At 38.8% G+C, this 20043-nt stretch overlaps 2 protein-coding genes across 2 annotated transcripts; one reads left to right on the top strand and one right to left on the bottom strand.

Moving 5' to 3' along the window:
• The first annotated feature begins 125 nt into the window (after positions 1-125).
• mto1 (mitochondrial tRNA translation optimization 1) lies at positions 126-8242 on the top strand. Its single transcript, XM_067576862.1, has 13 exons — positions 126-1367; positions 2248-2450; positions 2784-2983; positions 3081-3198; positions 3626-3924; positions 4512-4624; positions 4743-4933; positions 5089-5219; positions 6296-6500; positions 6621-6792; positions 6934-7043; positions 7683-7840; positions 7990-8242. Exons 2-13 carry the CDS (start codon positions 2261-2263, stop codon positions 8155-8157), a joined length of 2055 nt encoding a protein of 684 aa, XP_067432963.1. The 5' UTR covers positions 126-1367; positions 2248-2260; the 3' UTR covers positions 8158-8242.
• Positions 8177-13964, bottom strand: LOC137172440 (tectonic-3-like). The gene is made up of 14 exons (XM_067576863.1): positions 13471-13964; positions 12376-12490; positions 12196-12293; positions 12005-12117; positions 11126-11234; positions 10556-10668; positions 10407-10445; positions 9931-10005; positions 9709-9828; positions 9538-9636; positions 9321-9424; positions 9064-9211; positions 8746-8880; positions 8177-8632 (listed from the first exon to the last, which is right to left on the bottom strand). The coding sequence occupies exons 1-14, from the start codon at positions 13748-13750 to the stop codon at positions 8387-8389; spliced, it is 1794 nt and encodes a 597-aa protein (XP_067432964.1). The 5' UTR covers positions 13751-13964; the 3' UTR covers positions 8177-8386.
• Positions 13965-20043: the final 6079 nt, after the last annotated feature.

Here is a 20043-nt window from a genome sequence, read left to right as displayed (position 1 = left end):
TACTTCGCTATAAAGTCCATTCTCAGTGTTTGTGCACTGGAGCAGTGGTTCTCAAGCAGGGGTCCGGGGTCCTTGAGGGAGTTCTCGGGGGAATAGTTCATTTTCACCATTTCATTCATTATAGAAGTGAGTCCAATGTGATTAAGAGTCATACAAGTGACTATTCTAATTATAGGTTTCATTTCCTCCGCAGTATTGTTGACAACTATAGAATTCTGGTCTAAATCAGATCTAACAACCAACATTTTTCCCGAAGGAGGTCCCTGAAGCGAAATCTTGTCAAATGGGGGTCCGTGACCTTATGTGTATTGATTTAGGGGTCCTTGTTATAAAAAAGGTTGCGAATCACTGCACTAGAGGCTTCACATTTCCACATTACACTTGTGTAAGTTGAATATTGGATCAAGATTGGCTCCAAAGTAGCTGTGATGTCACAAATCATGCTTGTATGTGCGCCCAATAAAATGGGATTTTCAATGAGAACAGAGAAACTTTTCACTGTCAGCAGATGAATGTGAAAACAGCCTTCTAGTGTCAAACTCTGCGCATACATCATTCTGCACAGTGAAGCTCCAACATTCAACTGTAGGAACAAGAGGAAAAACATATTTCTGCGTGGAGGGGGACTTTAAACAATAAACATAAACACAAACATAATAGTGTAAGAAAGGGGACAGTCATTTACATTTCTGTGTTGTGGGCGTGTACTATGTGCATGCATATTGACATGATAAAAAAACTGTATGCAAAAAAGCAGGATATAAATAGAAGTACGAATTCCAATGTAGATATAAATATATGTAAGTGTAAATAAACTGTGTGTGTGTATTAACAGGATATATACTGTATGTACAGTTAACAAAAAATATCTATATACATCTACACGGTGCAGGACAGACAAAGATACGGTATACACAATATGAATTAGGATGAGATATGGAGGTGACGTGAAGTTTTGTCAGAAGTGGGAATCGAGTCCGCAGCGACCTTAACAAGAATATATTGTTTTTACTGTACACGTGGCAGCCGTCAAACAATGTTATTTAATCTATAAACTGTCATCACCTTCATATTTAACGATTACACCTTCACCTATCACCTTTATATCGCTGCTGCTTGCTTATATATTCATTTATATATTTAATCAATAACTTACAAGGACAGGTAATACTCAGGGAAACAGTCTGAACGGAGCCAACAGATTTGCCGGTGCGTCTATACAGCAGACATTACGGCTGTAAGCTGCAGACAGCATGGCAGCCTCCATGGAGAGCGTTTCTGTTACATAGCAGCAGTTATGTCACTTTCCCAAGGATCCTGATATTTACTTAAAGAAAAGACCTCCTTCGTCTTCTGTCAAAGAAATTGTAAGTACCTTCGGGTAATTTGTTAGTATAGATACGTCCAAATACTAAAGGTGGTAGTATTGGTGTAGGCGCATGAAAAGTGTCAGAGTTCTTCTGATCCATAAACTGTATGTAAAGATCTTTATATACTTATACATATATATATCCTATATATCCTACAGTCTATGTAGGATATATAGGATATATGTCCATTTCTTTGGATATAGAGGATATGTCTATGTTCTATAGTCAATGTATATCTACGTATCTTTTTCTACATATATACAAAATATCCGAAAGTCTATGTTCTGATCCCATTTAAAGTGAACTAGAAAACACCAGGCTGCCCTGGTATCTGCACACCTGGTGGACCAATACGTTTTTACCCAAATAAGAATTGTGAGTGTTGAGTTTGACCCAAAACTGTAGAGGAAAAATAACCAATCTCATTTATTTAAGTGGTGCTCCAATATATGTTTTGATATCACCTATTCATCCTCTACAGGCTTGAAAGATGTTAGTTGTTCTTCCTAGAAAACAGAGGTTGTAACTGGATTAAATTCACGTCAATTACAGTGGGCAGTTTTCTATCAATTCAATTTGCAGTTGATAAGCAGTTTATTGTCATAGAAGACTAAAGAAACCAGAAAATATTCACATTTAAGAAGCAAGAATCAGAGAAATTTGAGTTTTTTTCTTTAAAAAATGACTCAAAGCAATTAATTGATCATGAAAATACTTAATGATAAATTTAAAAGTTGCTAAGTAATCGATTAATCGACAAATCATTGCAACTTTAGCTTAAATATTACAGATATCATAGTTTGACCTCCACTCTTTACTGCTCCTGTGGAAAAGTCATCGTGTCCACACTTCTGACCATCTAACCTTCACTCCACAGGTCAGCATCTCACATGTTGACAAAGAAGCTTCCCCACCTGCAGAGTTTTCTGTTACTGGTTTCCAGGCGTACCAGTCACCTTGCCAGACAGCGGTATGATGTCATCGTGGTGGGTGGAGGACATGCAGGGACCGAAGCGGCGGCAGCGGCGGCCAGAGTGGGAGCCGAGACTCTGCTGGTCACACAGAAAATACACACCATTGGTGAGAGAAAGAGCTTTGTTAAAAGGATAGTTAACTTTAATAAAATGCTTGTTTCCCTAAGTCTGTCTATCCAGAGAGTTTTGTGGTTGTTTGCCAAGGCTTGATGATATGAGTGTGAACAATTTTCTAACAAAATATACAGTGTTTTAAACATCATGTTGCAGCTAAACTGCACCAGGGTGAACAGCAGTCAGTATTTCTGAGCCTTGTCAAATCTACCTGGGTAAATAGTTTGCAATCAGAGCAAGAGGAAAACATATCTTAGTTTTGTTTTAATCAGTTGCCACCTTCAGGGACATGTGACCCTTGACTGAGTCCTGTCTTTCTCTGCAGGTGCCCTGTCCTGTAACCCGTCTTTAGGAGGAGTAGGGAAGGGCCAGCTTGTGAAGGAGGTGGACGCTCTTGACGGACTGTGCGGTCGAGCAGGAGACTGGGCCGGGATTCATTTTTCCATCCTGAATCGTAGAAAAGGCCCTGCTGTGTGGGGCCCGAGGGCTCAGCTGGACCGCCAGCGCTACCGCCAGTTCATTCAGGTATCAAATGTTGAGTATAATAGGAGTTTTTTGGGTTTTTTTCTGTGACTGAAATAAAAAATGTCATCAATCATCTGTGTGTCTGTTTCTCATTCAGTCCGAGCTGCTGTCTACTCCCAGGTTGACGGTGCTGGAGGGCTCAGTGGAGGAGCTGCTGGTTACGGAGCCAAACCCAGAGAAGCCCGGATGCCACAGAGTCACTGGGATACGTTTGGGTAGGCAGCAAATGAGAACTGTCTGCCAGTGTTTACCTCAGCTGTTGTTATCTCACCATTGTAAATAAGATTTTAAATAAAAACTAGTAGCCAGCCAATAGTAATAAGGTATGCAAAGATTTTCCAATTGTAATCAACACATTTTTTTTAATGTTTGACCATTTTTGTCCTTGTAACGGTTTATTATTAAAACTCAAGTGCAATTTTAATGTCTTTTTTAAATTCTTTTAGTTTGCTTGGCAAATTTCTATGTTAAATTTTCCTCACAAATGGATTTCTCACCTCTATTAAATCAGTGTATATGTGCTAATATGTTAGCTTAATTCGCAATATTAAAACAATTTGACATCTACACTTTCAGAATTTTCCAGAAGTACTACACTAATAATTTTATTATGCTTTTGCACCTCTTTCATCATCTTCTCAGCAAATGGAAGCCACCCGATCTCAGCCAGCTCTGTGGTTCTTACTACTGGTACTTTCTTGTCTGGCTCCCTCTTCATGGGCCAGACCACTTCCCCCGGGGGTCGGATAGGAGATGCTCCATCAAGTGCTGGGATATCCCACACGCTGAGAGAGAGGCTGGGGTTAAGGATTGGTCGACTCAGGACTGGTACTCCTCCTAGGATTGTGAAGGATTCAGTAAATCTTTCCCAGGCTGAGCTTCACCCCCCTGACAGTCATCCGACCCCCTTCAGCTTCCTTAATACCCACACACGCTGCAAGGTAAAGTTTAGTCAAAGTACTCTTTAAAAACACTCAAAAATGCTATAGTATACCTGAATTAACTTTTTTTATTCATGAATCGATTGTTTAGTCTATAAAGGACACAAGTCTTCTCCTCTTCAATACTGTAATGTGCTTTATTCATTAAAAGAGTTGAAAGCCCAAAGTGATGTCTTTAAGTTGCTTATTTTGCCACAGCAACAGTCAAAAAAGACACCATTGTTTATTTAAAATCATATGAAAGCAGCAAATCTGTATGTTTAAAAACTGTAGCCAACCAATGTTTGGCTATGTAGTATTTTTATTTGTTGTTGATGTGAAGGATTAGTCTAGTATAAAAATGTGTCACTTTCACAAATGGTCATTGTCTAAAATAGTTAATTTTGCTAGATAATTGATGAATCAACTATTTTTTCGGCAGCAGTATTTGGGAATAATCCCACAGCTAAAAGAATGCTTAAGATTTATGTGTAATCTATAATATGTTTTGTAAATAAAGGATTTCTACACCATTTCCTTACATTTTTAAAATTATGTTATTCATTATTTAATGTGTCATGTCAAATTTTTGAAATGAAACACTGTAGCCTGAGGAGCAGTTGCCGTGCCACCTGACCTTTACTACTGCTGGAGTAGAGAGAGTGGTGAAGGAGAGTCTTCATCTCAACTGTCACATACAGCAAGACGCCAAGGGTCCCAGGTACAAACATTTTTATACATATATACCTACATACATACATATATGTATATATGTGAGACATTGTGGTCAGCATGTTGTGAAACTCAAAGACAATACAACTCCTCCTTGTCTCTCTCAGATACTGCCCCTCCATTGAGTCGCGAGTGCTACGTTTTCCAGGCCGAAAGCACCAGGTGTGGTTGGAGCCTGAGGGGGTGAACTCTGACCTTTTGTACCCTCAGGGTCTGTCCATGACTATGCCTCCTGACATGCAGCTCCGCCTCATCAGAGAAATCCCTGCTATGCACCAAGCTGAGATCCACACACCTGGTACACATACCTACTACCAACCATCTACCGGTTACAATTAAACAACTCTTAACTCTAAATTCAAGGCTGCAGCTCTCAGTAATCCTTTGCTGATGTAAAATATTTCAAGACAGAAATGTGTTGCGACTGCCTGAATGTTTTTTGGGCTTTTCCAGGTTATGGCGTGCAGTATGACTTTGTGTGCCCCACTCAGCTGAGCCCTGCCCTGCAGGTGAAAAGCACTCAAGGTCTCTTTCTGGCCGGACAGATCAACGGAACAACAGGATATGAAGAGGCGGCTGCACAGGTAGCTGCATTTCTTCATACTTTATATTTAGCTATTAAGAGTTTATTTAATTATTGCGGGTCATAAAAAAAATCACCTTTGTGATAATTTCACCTTCTCTGGATCTCCTCTCCACACAACATCACACACACACACACAAAACTGGAAGCACAGACTCGCTTATTGTTTATGTGTACAGATTTACAGTTGGACTCACATGCATTGCTGCGAGTGAGACGAGAAGATCAATACCACTATCTCTTTCTGTACAGCAGCCGCTTAGTTTAGTATAAAGACTGGAACCAGAGGGAAACAGCTAGCCTGGCTCTGTCCAATGGACTATTTCTTGGGCAGGAGCAGTAGGTAAAAGGTAAGGTTGAGACTCCAGGAAGTTGCTGCTCCCGGCCAAGAAATTGTCCAGTACATAACCCCCTGAGAAACATTTAGATTGTCTGTTCTACACATCGGTTTTGTGCGGATTAAACAAACGAGATGTTAAGTGTTAATTAGTGAGCTTCAGAGGTGCTGGTTGGTGAATTTTGTTACAATTGGACAGAGCCAGGCTAGCTGTTTCCCCTCGTTTCCAGTCTTAATGCTAAGCTACGCTAACCGTCTGCTGGCTTTAGCTTCACATTTACCAAACAGACACGAGTGGAATCAATACTGTCTTGGCAAGAAAGCAAATAAGCGCATTGTCCAAAATGCCGAACTATTCCTTTAATATTTGTGCATATGTTGGAACAGATCTTTTAAAACAAATATTTCCTGAGTAGGGATTACTGACAGAACTTCAACTACTTCCAAGGTGCATGGAGGAGGAAAAAAGTCTGAAATTTGACTTCCAGCACCCAATTTTTCTGTAAATAATGCTGTTGTCATATGTATATATAAACATTGTGTAGATTATTCAGGTATCAATATTCATCTATCTCATCTAATTTGTATTACAAAACCACATCCAAATGAAATGTAAATGAATAAAAACAAAGGCTGCACTCTTGTTGCATCATGTATTTTCTAATATACAAATGACACTGATCCGCATCCTCACAGAAAAGAATGAAACCTGAGAAAATCTTGTTACTCTCTGTTTGAAGGGCTTGTGGGCGGGGGTCAACGCCGCTCGCTTGGCGCTCTCCATGCCTCCAGTGGCGCTGTCTCGGACGGAGAGCTATATCGGGGTTCTCATCGATGATCTTGTGAGCCGAGGTGTTACAGAGCCCTACCGCATGTTCACCAGTCGAGCTGAGTTTCGCACCTCTCTAAGGCCGGACAATGCTGACCTCCGCCTCACGTTGAAAGGTAATTGTAGCCTCTTACACACACACGTCAGGATGTACAACCTGTAGAGCCATTATGGGTACCAGCAGTTCTACATTTTGTCTTTTAGCTTCTCTCCTGTCATAATCTTTCTCCCGTCAGGATTTGAGGAGGTGGGATGTGTGTCCTCATTGCGCTACCAGGAGGCTGTGAGAGTGAGGGACAGTCTCCAAGATGCACTAGCAGCTCTTCAGGCTCTCGTTCTGTCCACCGCAGCCTGGAGGAAAAAGCTACCCGACATGCGAATGAGTGAGGCAAAGAGCACCGTTCTGACGTGAGTGACAAACATCTGGAATCAGCAGTGTCATGTCACCACATCTGCCCAGCTGACTTTTCATCTCAGGACTCAGTGAAAGTACATCTGTGGTCAATTTTAGGCTCTGATTGTTTCTGTGTGGCTTCTTTTTCTCTTCAGTGGTATGGATGTGCTGCAGTACAACAATATGTCCTTTGAAAGGTTGGCATCTGTCTTCCCAGAATGCCTTTCACTTTACATGGAATTCGCACAAAGACTCAAGATCGAAGGTAACAAAACGAAGAGTCTAAAGCCATGGTAGCAGGACAGATGAGGCTGTTGGGAATGTCGTTAGTTTAGCAGATATTTGGTCAGAAACCAAAGTAGAGCTGCAACGATTAATAGATTAATCCTTCAGTTGATCGACAGAAAATGGATTGGCAATATTTTTGATAATCAATTAATTGTTTTAGTCATTTTTAAAACAAAAATTTTAAATATTCACTGGTCACTGTTTCTCAAATGTGAGGATTTTAAGCTTTTCTGGAGATGTAGCCCTAAACTAAAATATTGGACTAATTAAAATTTTGACCACATGCAAGATGAAAAGTCAGAAGATCATCTACGTCTGTACCAAATTTCATGGAAACTCATCCAGTAGTTGTTTAGATATTTCAGTGAGGCCAGTCGACATGGCAAAAAAATAATTTTGACATTTTGAGGGAAAAGAGGAATCTTGTCTTTATAAGATGTAGAAATTAAAACATGTGACAAACTGATTCAGACAGATTGTTACGGTTGAAAACATAATAAACTTAAACTTAAAAATGTGTAGCACAGGCCTCCTCCTGCATTGCCTTAAAATGTTGCCTTGGTATTTTGGTATTTTGACTCTTTAAGCTACCATAACAAACTTTCTCCTCATGTAGCTGTTTACAGGCCTCACTGTGACCGACAGAAGAAAGAGATTGAGAGGATTCAGAAGGAGGAGAACATGTCTCTCCCACAGGACATAGACTATTTCTCTCTGCCGGTGTCTCTGTCTCAGGAAGTCAGAGAGATTTTGGACAGAGTTCGACCCAGCACTGTGAGTTTTTCATATTTTTATAAGACTACCAGCTAAACCACCAGAGCTGCCTATAATTCAGTTAACACTTCCCTGATTTCAATGAACTCTTTTGCTGTTTTCAATAAAGAAATAATAATATGCGAGTCATTCCATGATTTATCTTCCAGCTGGGCGCTGCTACACGTTTGCAAGGAATAACTCCTGCTGCTATAGTCCACCTCCTCAACTATGTACACCACTCGGGGCAAAAGGAGAGAACACACAGAAACCAAAATGACCAAAAGGAGGAGAGAGAAGAGGAGCTGTGTGCACAAAATGCATCTTTACCTCAGTGAAATGATGACTCGTAAAATGTCTTGTAAAAATGTGTGTATTCTTGAAAATGTACAAAAAATAAATTAAAGTATTTTAGGATATCTAGTATTTTCGTTTCATTTTCATGTAAAAAAAAATCTAAACGAATTACACAGCAAACAATCATTCACATACAACTTTTCTTCAGATTAAAAAGCCTTTTGAAACTTCAAAAGTTGCCTAACTGCTCCGCTGTTACCTATAATCCATCTACCTACTGAAGAATTCTAATCCTCTTAGCAACATTACTGTGAACAGCATTAAACTCCATGTGACCTTCTCAGTGTCACTGCCGTTGTTAACAGTGTGCCGGTCCAGCTCAGCAGTGCCTCTAGTGAAGAAATCAAATGGAAACTTCCAGTGAGGCTGAGGCAAGCCTCTGGGGGGTTCTGGGTAAACTGTAGTGTCGACGAACGTCACCTCGGTGGTCAGAGCGAGAGGGGACGCTATAGGACACTGGAAAGGAAATAGGAGGAGAGCGTTTAGGTGTTTTCATAGAGGTGAAACAACGTGTATCGCACAGAAAAGAAGTGATTTCTGATGTTGTCCTGAAAACACATGGTGCCTACCTTAAAACGACCACACTGGAAAAGATATTTGGCTCCCAGGATGTAGCTCTGGGGAAGGTCAAGGGGGCCCTGGCGAGCCCACAGCACTCGAATAGAGAGAGAGTGGGGGAGGATGCAGCCTGATTCGCATGTTTCCTAAGAGACAGGAGAAAACAAAACATGATCTTTCAATACAATTCCTACCGAGATATCCAAAATAGCCTGGGTTTTGCTGCAGAGCAAGAACAAAGATGTAAAAGTTTATTCAAGTTTAATGATCCTTAAGTCTTCACAGTTCCTCTTTTGCTTAAATATTTTAGATTCCTGATTCAGCTGTACCTGAAAGCTGACAGGACACTCTTGGGTGATGACTCTTGTCCAGTCCGGTTGGGAGCCCGAGTTCATGGCAATGGCATCAGGAGTAGTGAGTTCCTGCAAGACCCAGTAAATCTGGGACTGCAGCTCTGAACAGTCACTAGAGGGAGAACTAGACAGACACATGGACACAATTTTAAACACTGACTATTTTTCAGCAACTCCACCACCACTCTTCATGTAGTGACACTATTGCTTTCTCTAAAATAGTGAAGGCTCACCTGAATGTGCAGCCACTGACGGTGTTGTGTGTGAAGAGGATGGCTGCTCGTGTGCTGGGGTCAGAGGAACACTCGCCGCCCTGTGAGACCCCCAGTGTGGTCAGCTGACTCACTGTAAAGGAACTTTGATGTCTGGTTGACTCATAGCTAGCTTGAAAACTGAAAATATAACTTTTAAAATCTTAAGAGAAATTCATGATGTGGTTAGTGAGGATACTGGCTTCACCGCTTCAGCAAAGCGACCCATGACAGGAGATCCCACTCTAAGTCCCACTGCAGGGCTCGGTCCTCCTGGAGTAGGGCTGGGTGTTGCCAGCTAGAAGAGAGAAGCTCAGCGTTTGAATCCATAGATCATTAAGTGATCAAATCTGCGGCTTTACGAGGCTACCTGGAATTGTATAGAATGCGTCTGCAGCAGCGACCGATTGGGATCCACGTCAGCTAAGAAGACATTGACTGTTGCATATGAAAGTTCCCCTCTGCCTGTGTAACCTATGACAAACTCCACCTATGAGAGAATCAGGAAGAGGAGAACTGAGTTTAATGTTTCATTATAAACTCAACTACATGTAATTTAAGGTACAAATATTACAAATCATATCTAAGTCACCTTTTTCACCACATTAATACAGGAGTTGTTTTGTTTACTTGGTGCAGGCCAGTCAAACAGCTTAGTGACCGGGATCTGAAACAAGAAAAACAACATCTTACTTCAGAAGACAAAAGAAACAAAGTTAAATGACATCACCTGTTAGTCTAACATATTAACCTTTTAAATGCACATACTTCACTCTACCTAAACACACACTAGTAACTGTTTAACCACAAGTGTTGGCACTTCCAACCACTGATACTTTCTTTTAAATCTACATTCAGGAACTCAGCAAAAACCAACAAAAGGCCGTATTTGTTAGGTGTTGATAAAAATGAAAATGACACCCACTCAAAACTGAGGTAAGGAACTATCTATTTAAAAAAAAAAAACAAGGGATATGTTGGAGTAATACTGTAGTTAGAGTATAAGTATTTTTGCCTGTTAATCTGCAGGAAAACCCTACATGCCAGTGTTCACAATCACTGACTTACCAGAAAGTCTGACACTTGTGCCGTCTCAGCTATCGGAATCTGCAATGACAATATTGATGTTAGCATATCTGCTGTGAGATTCTCACTAGTAGTTTTCCACATGAGAGCACGCCTGACAGGAAGTGATTAGTGCAGGCGGACATGCTGACCTTGATCAGACTCAGGTCAGAGAAGTAGGAGCGGGCGTTGAGGTTTGGGTCTGTGGTGCACGACTGAGGAGTCAACATGCGGGTACAAGACAGAGACACAGACCTCAAGAACTCTGCAAGCAGAAGAAAACAGAAGGTATGTCGGGGGAAAAAAGTGTTACAGTGGTTAAAATGGTTGTAATATGAAGGCACAATATAATATACACAAAAACACACACAAAATAAACACAAAAAACACACAAAACACAGCACAAAAACACGAAAAAACCTCCTGAACATTCAGTTAGAGTCTGTTCATCAGTTGAGGAGTTGAAAACTGCAGCGAGTCTACTTCAGGGACTGTTGGAAATCTTTAAGGGGGTCTTTTGGCTAGTGCTAGTACACTGAGAGAGTGATGTGAGAAGGAACGCTCATTCTGGTGTGAGGAAGTCCCAGACAAAGCTTTTACCAAATGTGGCTTTGTGTTTATGTTGATGGCAGGTCTAGATTTGAAAAGGTTTGGGGAAACTCTGCTACACTGTGATATACAACAGGTGAACGTACTGTGAGCTTTATGTGGTGTGAGCTTACTTGCAGGGTTGCGGTTGATACAGAGTGCAGCTGCAGCCCCTGGAGACGGCTGACGAAGGAGACCCCGCACAGACGAGTTGGAGAAAAACGTCTGGATGACATCATCAGCCTGCAAAAACCAGAGTCGCATTTCATTGTTTAAAGATACACTTATAGATTTTGTTTTAGTGCTGTGTAACACTGGAAAAACCTAAAATTTCTACTAAATCACTGAAAATTAACACAGTGTTGAGTTGAGCCTCACAATATCAACAATGAGCTGATCAGAATTTTTGTATTCAGTTGTTTTTTCTTTCATATTTTTCTATTTAGTGCTGTAACACCCAATATGAGTTTTTGAAATCCAGTACCAATATTTTTGGGTAGAAGTTGCTAATGATTGATTATGTTTGCTGATATCCAATTAATCAAAAGCATAAAAATATTCAGTTTTGAACAGAATTTTACTAGAAAGATTGAAAGCCTCTGAAATAATATTTATTTTATTTTATAAATAGTATAAATATTATACAACTAAACAACAATACCATGCCACCAGCAGCACTATGACCACCAGTATAGATAATCATAACCATCATTATTATTATCAAAAGTATAATCTTATACATGTTAGTTTCTTATATATCAAATTGTAATTGAACAAACTGTATCATGTCCATCTGTTTGTTGCCTTGAGAGCTAATTCATGTCAGTTGCTTTTGTTTTTATATCAATGTGTTTATGGTATTGTTTTGAATGTTTCGTATAAAAGATTTAACTACATTAGCACATTTTTTTTGGCAGAACTCTGAATGTAAATGAGAACTCAATATGACACAATAGCTCAGATACAATATTGTGAGCAGAAACCTTTAAACATCAAATATCTGTTTGTGTTACCCTGTAAAAATCTCTGGTGTAGCTGCTGCTTGTAGGTTCTGGTGGTGAGAAGTGGTACGAGTCCCCTAAAGCCGGATACTGAAGCAGAGCTGGGAGAGACTGAGGTGCATTATCTGTTGGGGGGGGTGGGAGGGGAGATAGTCAAGTGTTGCTCATTCATATGCTGTTGTGAAATTCATTAATCTCTTTACCTTCAGGCTGAACACAAAACAAAGAGTCAGTCTCAGTGACAAAAGATGAATCCACGTTGGCTCTGAATATCAGCCATTTCTCGATGCAAACTCCTGATCTGTAACATAAGAGTTCTTTTAAATGCTAAAAATATGCACTTCATGTGTGAGAAACTTATGAGCATGTGCAAGAAGACTTACATGACTTTCTGTGGACATCCAGTGAAGACAGTACTCAGGTTAGCAATACCACAATCAACTGTGTCACAGCAGCAGCCAATGTCACAGAAATCGGGGGTTAAATCACAGAGACAAGCTGGAAAACAACAGAAAAGACTTGTGTTAGTCGGGTTTAAATTTTATTACAACGTTCGCTCTTTTAACAAAAGCACATAAGAGGACGGCAACTACACTGTGAGTGAAAGAGTCCTGGAAACTCAAATATTTTCATTATTTATTATTTTTATGTTTAATTTTTTTGTATTTAATTGTATAATCTCAGAAAACGTTCATCACAAGTTTCCTATAACCTAAGGTGTCAACTTTAAATGGCTTGTTTTCTTCACCTAACTGTCCAAAAGATATTCAATTTACAGTGATATAGAATATAGTGATATATAATATATATATATGTGGGAATTAACACCTGTAACCACTATATCATATATTATGTAATGATATTAAAACCAGGAAATCACATCAAAGATGAAACCAAATACTAATAAAAAACAACAACAACATACAAAACAAAATAAATATGTATTTATACTAAAGTTGGACAAAGTGACCACAAAAGATTTAGAAGTGAGTAGCTTTTTGAGATTTAGGATTATACTGTAACTCACTTTTACAAATCAGCCCCAAATACATTCCCCTATCATCATATCCAATGATTCATATGTTGTTTTTTCTGCCTTTATGTGAATGAAAATTCGCCCATTTTCTCATTGGAAACAGGTCTACATTTCAAAATATCAATGTCCTGGTCACAAAAGCAAAGTTTAAAGTGAAAAATAGCCACTTTTTATACTTTTTAGTCATAAGCAATTAGGAAATAACACTTATTACCCAGGAACAAAAAACGAACAAAAAACAAGTAAAAATTTGTTGCACGGTGTAATCAGTGGAAGAAGGTTTGATGGGTCTTGGAGCATTTTTGAGAAATTTAACAAATCATCAAAACAAAAATAAGAGGCTTGCTTGGCCTAATAAACAGAGGACTGCTGCAGAATGAAAACAGATATAGCTGGACTGAGGTTTTCAGCTCAACAGTTACAACATGCAGATGTAAGTTACCGTCTTGAGGCAGTACAGGTTGGACGGTGGTTGCGTACGGAGCTTCAGTGACCACAGTGGGAGCGTCAGACGTCGTCAGTTCGGTGGTTGCCGCTTCAGCGGTACCGACACCGAGGCCGCCTGTGGCCGCCTCCGTGAACCCAGGAGCAGGGGTTGCTGAGCTGAAAGGCCCCTCAGTTGTTGGGCTGGCACTGACGGTTGAGTCTGTGGCTGCTTGAGCCAAACGTCCACACAAGACAAGAAATATCTGGACTGAAATGCACCACTGGTGGGAATTCATCTCCTCAAAGAGACATGGCGCGGTAAATAGTTAGCCGAGATTTACTTCTCTAACGTTACTCTTTACAACTTCAGATTCATGAAAGTACACTAAAACAATAAATAAATATTTAAGTGACTCAATGAAATGTTTTCAAGTTAGCCAAACATGCGACACATCCTCCATAAAATGTACAAGCTTCTTGTTACCAAGGAAGTTGTCACGGCAACATCCGTTTACGGCAGAAGACTACCGTAAAACCTATAAAAGAGCAGACTGTCGTTTTTAAAAAACGTCTAATCAGCAGGTCTGACAAAAACATTAAATACCAAAGTTTGAGCAGAAACACAAGTAAATTCAAAAAAGAAACAGAAGAAGGCAACAGAGGCGGAAAAGAAATTATTACAGAAAGTGTATGAAACCCATGACCAAAATAGTCAAACATTCTGTCATTGGGTTACTTATGGATGAAATTGTAGTGAAAATAAATTATTTCCCTTTTGCTGGGGACCCCCTGGAGCCTCCTCAAAGACCCCTGAGGTCCCCAGACCCACTTCAAGAACCACTGGTTTACAATACACTATAATATAGTTTAAGTAAATAAAAGGACATGTTTAAGAGTTTATTAATGTACAATATTTGTCAACAATTATAACTTCTATATATATTATTACAATATATGTTTTACTTTATTCTCATTCATTATCTATTTGAATCCCAGCATCCAGTTATGGGTGCACACAGTTGTTGGCATACATTAATAAAGAGATATCTGCTAACAACTACATTATAGTGTGCTATAAATTATTTATTAAATATGTATATACTGCTTGTGAATTCTAAATGCTAAAACGGTTTTTAGTTGCTAGAATTGTTACACCTACAGTATCTATACTGGCCTAGATAGTAAGATCCCTGATGCCTAAAGCTCAAAATACCTGAGTTAAAAAATTTAATGTGCAAATATTGCAATTTCTGTTTAAAAAATTACAAGTCAAAACAGTTACTCACTAAAGAGGTCATAGAGAGTTTCTGCTGTGTATACTGTAAACTAAACTTTCAGATTTTCAGTTTCTGAACTTTATGAACAGAAGTGTGTTTCAGTGAGTTTTCATAAAGTATGAAGTGTATATACCCATTTCCTAAAAATTATGTCTCAGGTCTTAATCTTCTGAGGAAAATGGATCTCCCAGGAGTTATCGAGGCACATCTTCCCTTTTAGCTGGTGCCTCCTGCCTGGATTTTGGGAAAACAAAGGTAAGACTGGATCTGACAAATTCAACTAAGAGCAGTAAATCTTACTCCTTCAAACTAAACAGTAAATACATGTTAATGAGATAAAAGTTTCACAGTACATACCAACAACAACTGTGTGACTAAATGGCCTGTTCTTTGTATTATTTGTGTAAATCCCGCCTTCACCTCTCCCTCTTGATTATGTGTAAAAGCAACACCAAAATACTATCTACTTTCTAAACTATCACTTTAACTGTATGACCCAGTCTGAGCCTGGGACCTGGTTCTTATTGGCTATAAATGGCACCTTTACCTACTCTACCAGCTACTTGAGGCTCTTCTGTATAATAAAAATCATGAAGCCATGGCACTATGGATGACTTATTAGTTTCCCTCATGAAACACTTAACATGCATCAGTGGTCATGACGAGATCAGCAGCTTCCTGCAAGGCTGCGGAGTGCAGTGACTGCCAATTCGAGGTGAACAAAATGTTCCTTCAAATCTGAGCCAGATAACAAAGGAATTTTAACTGGTGATCTTTTATACTCCGGGGTTTTTTTCTGATATTCAGATATGAAGTGAGCCACATTTCAACCAAAATGCTGCCACAGTTTTAGACAACTGGCTCCTTTTAATCAAAGTGCTTTGAATTTCTCTGAAGTAAAATTTTGGGCTTCAGTGAAAGATTACAGTGAAAGTCCTGCACTTTCACTCAAATTTTCAATTTTAGGAAGAAGAACCATTTTTTTTAAATCTCTAAAGACTTTCCAGAGGTCTCTTAAATTACTTAAGAGTACATCCTAGATGGCTGCAGCACAGAAACACCATTGGTCATGATGAATAAATGATAAATGCAAAAAGAAAAAGAAGAAAAAGTGGTGCAACATTTTATCAAATGTTCAAATCCAATCTGTTCTGAATTATACTGCACATATTGATACTGCTAACACATCATGACTAATGATACAATTAAATCTAAAAGTGTTTTCAGTTGTAAGAAATTTGATAAATAGCTTTTATTTCAAATGAAGCAAGTCAATATACCATTCAGGACTCTAATCAGTGCACATCATGATGTGTAAACACAGGGAAAACCTCCAAATTAATGCTATAATGATAAATAAAGATGTGCCACACAAAACAAGTACATGAGTTTGTAATCAGCACTTTATTGCACTTTATTGTTATGTAGATTTTCGAAGTTTCACAGGTTTTTTTTCAAAGGTTGTCATGTGTTCTCTCCTCTTTCTTCTATTGTTTGTCTCACATCTTTTACATCTCTAGCTTCTGTAAAGAGAAGATGGCTCAGTCAAAGCAGGAAAGGATTTTGATTCGATCAACAATGGAGGCAAAGAAACTATTACGTACCTACAAATTAAATGGAACGACACTTAAACTATTTTTGCCAATCAACATATGATCATTAAGGAGTTCAAATGTTAGAAATGTCTCTAAAAACAGAACTGAATATTCTGTAATCATCACAATAACCTGCCAATTTATGAATCATGCCTTTCTTGACATCAGATCTAATGAACATATCAAGTAAACAAAGTTGTTATGAAAATAAATACCAAAATTGCTAAAAATGACACTGAGCCAAAGTCTTTTGGCCATAGTACATTAAGTTTATTGTATACTCATGCTGTAAATTTTATTTCCATACATCACAGGATTGTGAATACAATAATGACATCACTAAAATATGTATTAAAGGGGTACTCCAGCGATTTCGTATTTTACTTCCTTATAGTTGTGGTCAAAGCAGCAGAGGCTCAGACAACCTGTGACTTTTAGTCTCTATGAGTTAAGCTTTAAAAAATGCTGGATCCTACAATTCCTGTCATGTTGTTTGGCTCTGCTTCTATATAGACTCCACAGCTGTGACTGGGTGTATAAAAACATCATGTCTCTGACCTCAAGTTCCATGGGTGTTTAAAGAGTCCTTCAGGCTGCTACAACAAGCCAGCTGTTGCATTGGCTAACGCAAGGAGCTATCTACTGCTGCTACTCTGCCTTACAGTGGAGAGAATTGAGGATGAATTCTGGAGACTATCATTGAACCAACTTGATGTCAATATTGCATTCTGTTTTTTGATTGGTTAGGGAGGCCGTCCTCCCTTGGAGTATCATTTTTTGTGTCTTTTCCAAAGAATAGAGAAAAAAATATGTTGTAAATATTACTGAGATTTGGTAATGGTTTATTTCAACCATATATTGAAACCATATATTTTGATCTCCCTCTTGCCCCTCAACCTCTTCTTCCCTCCTCTCTCTCTCCCTCTCAGTTGGAGAAGAAAATGTTAAAGTACTCTTCTTGTGAAATCTCCTCATAAATCCCATTACTTTGGCCAAATCTTACATTGAAAATCATATTTTTTGTAAGAAATTTTGTTGCAAATCCATTGACACAGGTTTGAAAGTGGTCAGACTTATAGTTTAGATGTCAGAAGCCTCTGTTTGAGACAAAGGTCATGCCTCCCTATTGCTTTACATTGTAAGGGTGATGTGGCACTGCAACTTTCAGGGCTTATAATATCCAAACCGTTCGAGTTATTACAAAGTTTTTAACAACTTTTTTCAGCACAGTGTCATAAGTCATGTATTAAAGTTTGAAGTCGATACCATTAACGCTCTCGGAGGACATAGCGTTTGTTCGGGAGCCAAAATTGAGGCAAAGTCTTATATTGACAGGCTAATTGCAGACTTCCTGTTGGATTTAGGTCAGGGGTGTCAGTGTATGATTTGTAGGTCGTGATGAGATGAATAAATCGGTTTTGGTTTGATCTCTCAACGACATTCCTACAGGCTGTGGCGGCCATTTTAGTTACATAGATGGTGCTAGAGAGCACATTTTGGCACTTTTAGGGGTTAATTTTTACATTTTATCAAATTTTTCACCAGACCTGATGTGCATGCCAAATTTGGTGAGTTTTTGAGCATGTTTAGGGGGTCAAATTTAGGTCTGATGTCCTGTGATAATAAAAAAAGAAACAAACAAACACAGGAAATACAATAGTATTTAATGCTCTGTGTTCTTCTACACATCCAATAGGTCAGCTGGTACACACAGTCCAGGTTCATACTGTTTGGAATAAAGCAGCCGTCCTTCTGATAAATCCTGAGCTCATTATGTTGAGCAGCGCAGCAAAACTAAAAACTGTAGTTATCAACTTGACAGGACAGAGGAAACTATCCAGCTAAATTTAGCGTCTGAAATATTTTTTTTAGACAGACAAGTGAAAAATTAATGGATTAATTTCTATTCTAATTGTCGATTTGAAGAGGGAAACTGGTTAGGGGAATGAGAAAAACAGGAAAAAACAAGAGGTGGATTACGTTTTTAATTCACATGAAAAAAAAAGATATGTTTATCCTGTTATCAAACAAGTTGAACAGCTTTGGATTCAGGGTCCTGTGCCTAGTCTGCCGGAAAATAGAGGATGTAAGTTGAGTAGGTGGTCCTTCAGTGTGGTCCAGGATGCATTGCGTTTACACTGCTAAATGAATGTGGCCACATGTGGCCCAGACCACCTCCGAATGTGGTCTGAGTGATCGGATCTCAATCTGTCCTCAATGCGTCTTGGGTGCGTTTACACCTGTATTTAGAGCTGTCCACTTGTGATCGACGGCCAGACGGATGTTAATACCAGGTGTAAACAGGGCCTGACTCTCCTCAGCCCTGAAATTAATCTTTCAACATCAGTTTGGTGAACTGCTGATATTTGATTAGTGTATTTGTCTATATATCTAAAAAATGAAAGGTTTTACCTGAAGATATGAACATTTATCTCAAAGTAAAGAGCATGACCAAAAGGTGTTTATTTTCTGTGTTTTCCCTCTCAGGTCTGTGAGTGCTGCTTGGAAAGAAAATTGTGCAGTGGCGCTGTAAAGGTCTCAGAAAAAGTTGCATGTTGTTCAGTTAAAGGAGTGGGGCCAGTGCCAGGTCTGCTTTTACTGCTTAATAACTTTCCATAAAACTGGCTTGTACTAGGCTAAATTTTTTGTTTTTGTATGGCAAAATGGTGCAAATGCAAAAATCCAGTCCTGCTGATCTACACAGCTGGTTTGAAACATTACAAAAAGGGTTGTACTTGTGGTCATTAACAGAACAATAGTAAGCATGAACATTTTGGGGCGTTGTTTAGATCTACCTTTTGTACTGAAACATCTAACACACTGTCTTTGTTCATACACAGGCCGACACATGAATTCAGTGAAGAGAACATCCTGTCTGCTAGTCATTGTTCCATCTCTTCCTGAGTTATTACTGTTCAGATACAATCTGTTTGGCCTGATTGCCAGTCCAGAGTTTAAGGAATCTACATCCACATGGGGAAATTGTGGAGCCTATAATGTCAATTTTAATCTGAAGATATGAATAAACTGGAAAAACATAATAATCATTTTGATTCTCCCCTGCAAAGAATATACTCTCCTTTCTTTCTTTTTTTTTTGCTTCTGTGTTCACATTGTATCTTTCTACACATAAAAAACTACTTAACAGGAATAAATTTGTAGTTGTTGAATCTTAATGTTCTGCTTTCATTTAATTTGGCCCAGAATTCAAGCATTTTCTTGTAATTGCTTTTTTTTATGTGAAAATAAAGTCTGACGTGTCTGTGAATAATTTGTGCTTCTGTCCATGTTGAGCTTTATATGTGCATTCACACAGGTTTATTGTACACATTTTTCTTGATGAACCTGTTTAAATAAGGATTAAATAAAAAAATATATATCACTGACATTGCTTTAAACATTACATTTATTCCAATGGGTTTCTGCACTTTAAAAACAGCATTTTGAATGGTTTATTGCCCTCTGTCCATTATTAAATGTTTCAGGGGACTGTTAGGCTGACCACATCTGCCTCTGGCAGGAGATGGAGGGTAGAAATCCTGGAATGAATTAACTGAAAAGACTAAGCTGAGCAAACAGTGCCCTAAATTCATATTTAACAAACTGTCCAGCTGCATTTCTGTACAAATACATAACATATTTTTTGTCTCTGCAAACTTACAACTAAAGCTGAAATGAGAATAACCGTTGTTAAATGATTTTTTACTTCAATTACGT

This window comes from Thunnus thynnus, chromosome 20, assembly GCF_963924715.1.
Source record: "Thunnus thynnus chromosome 20, fThuThy2.1, whole genome shotgun sequence".
NCBI lineage: Eukaryota > Metazoa > Chordata > Actinopteri > Scombriformes > Scombridae > Thunnus > Thunnus thynnus.
This window is presented reverse-complemented; position numbering and strand designations above follow the sequence as displayed.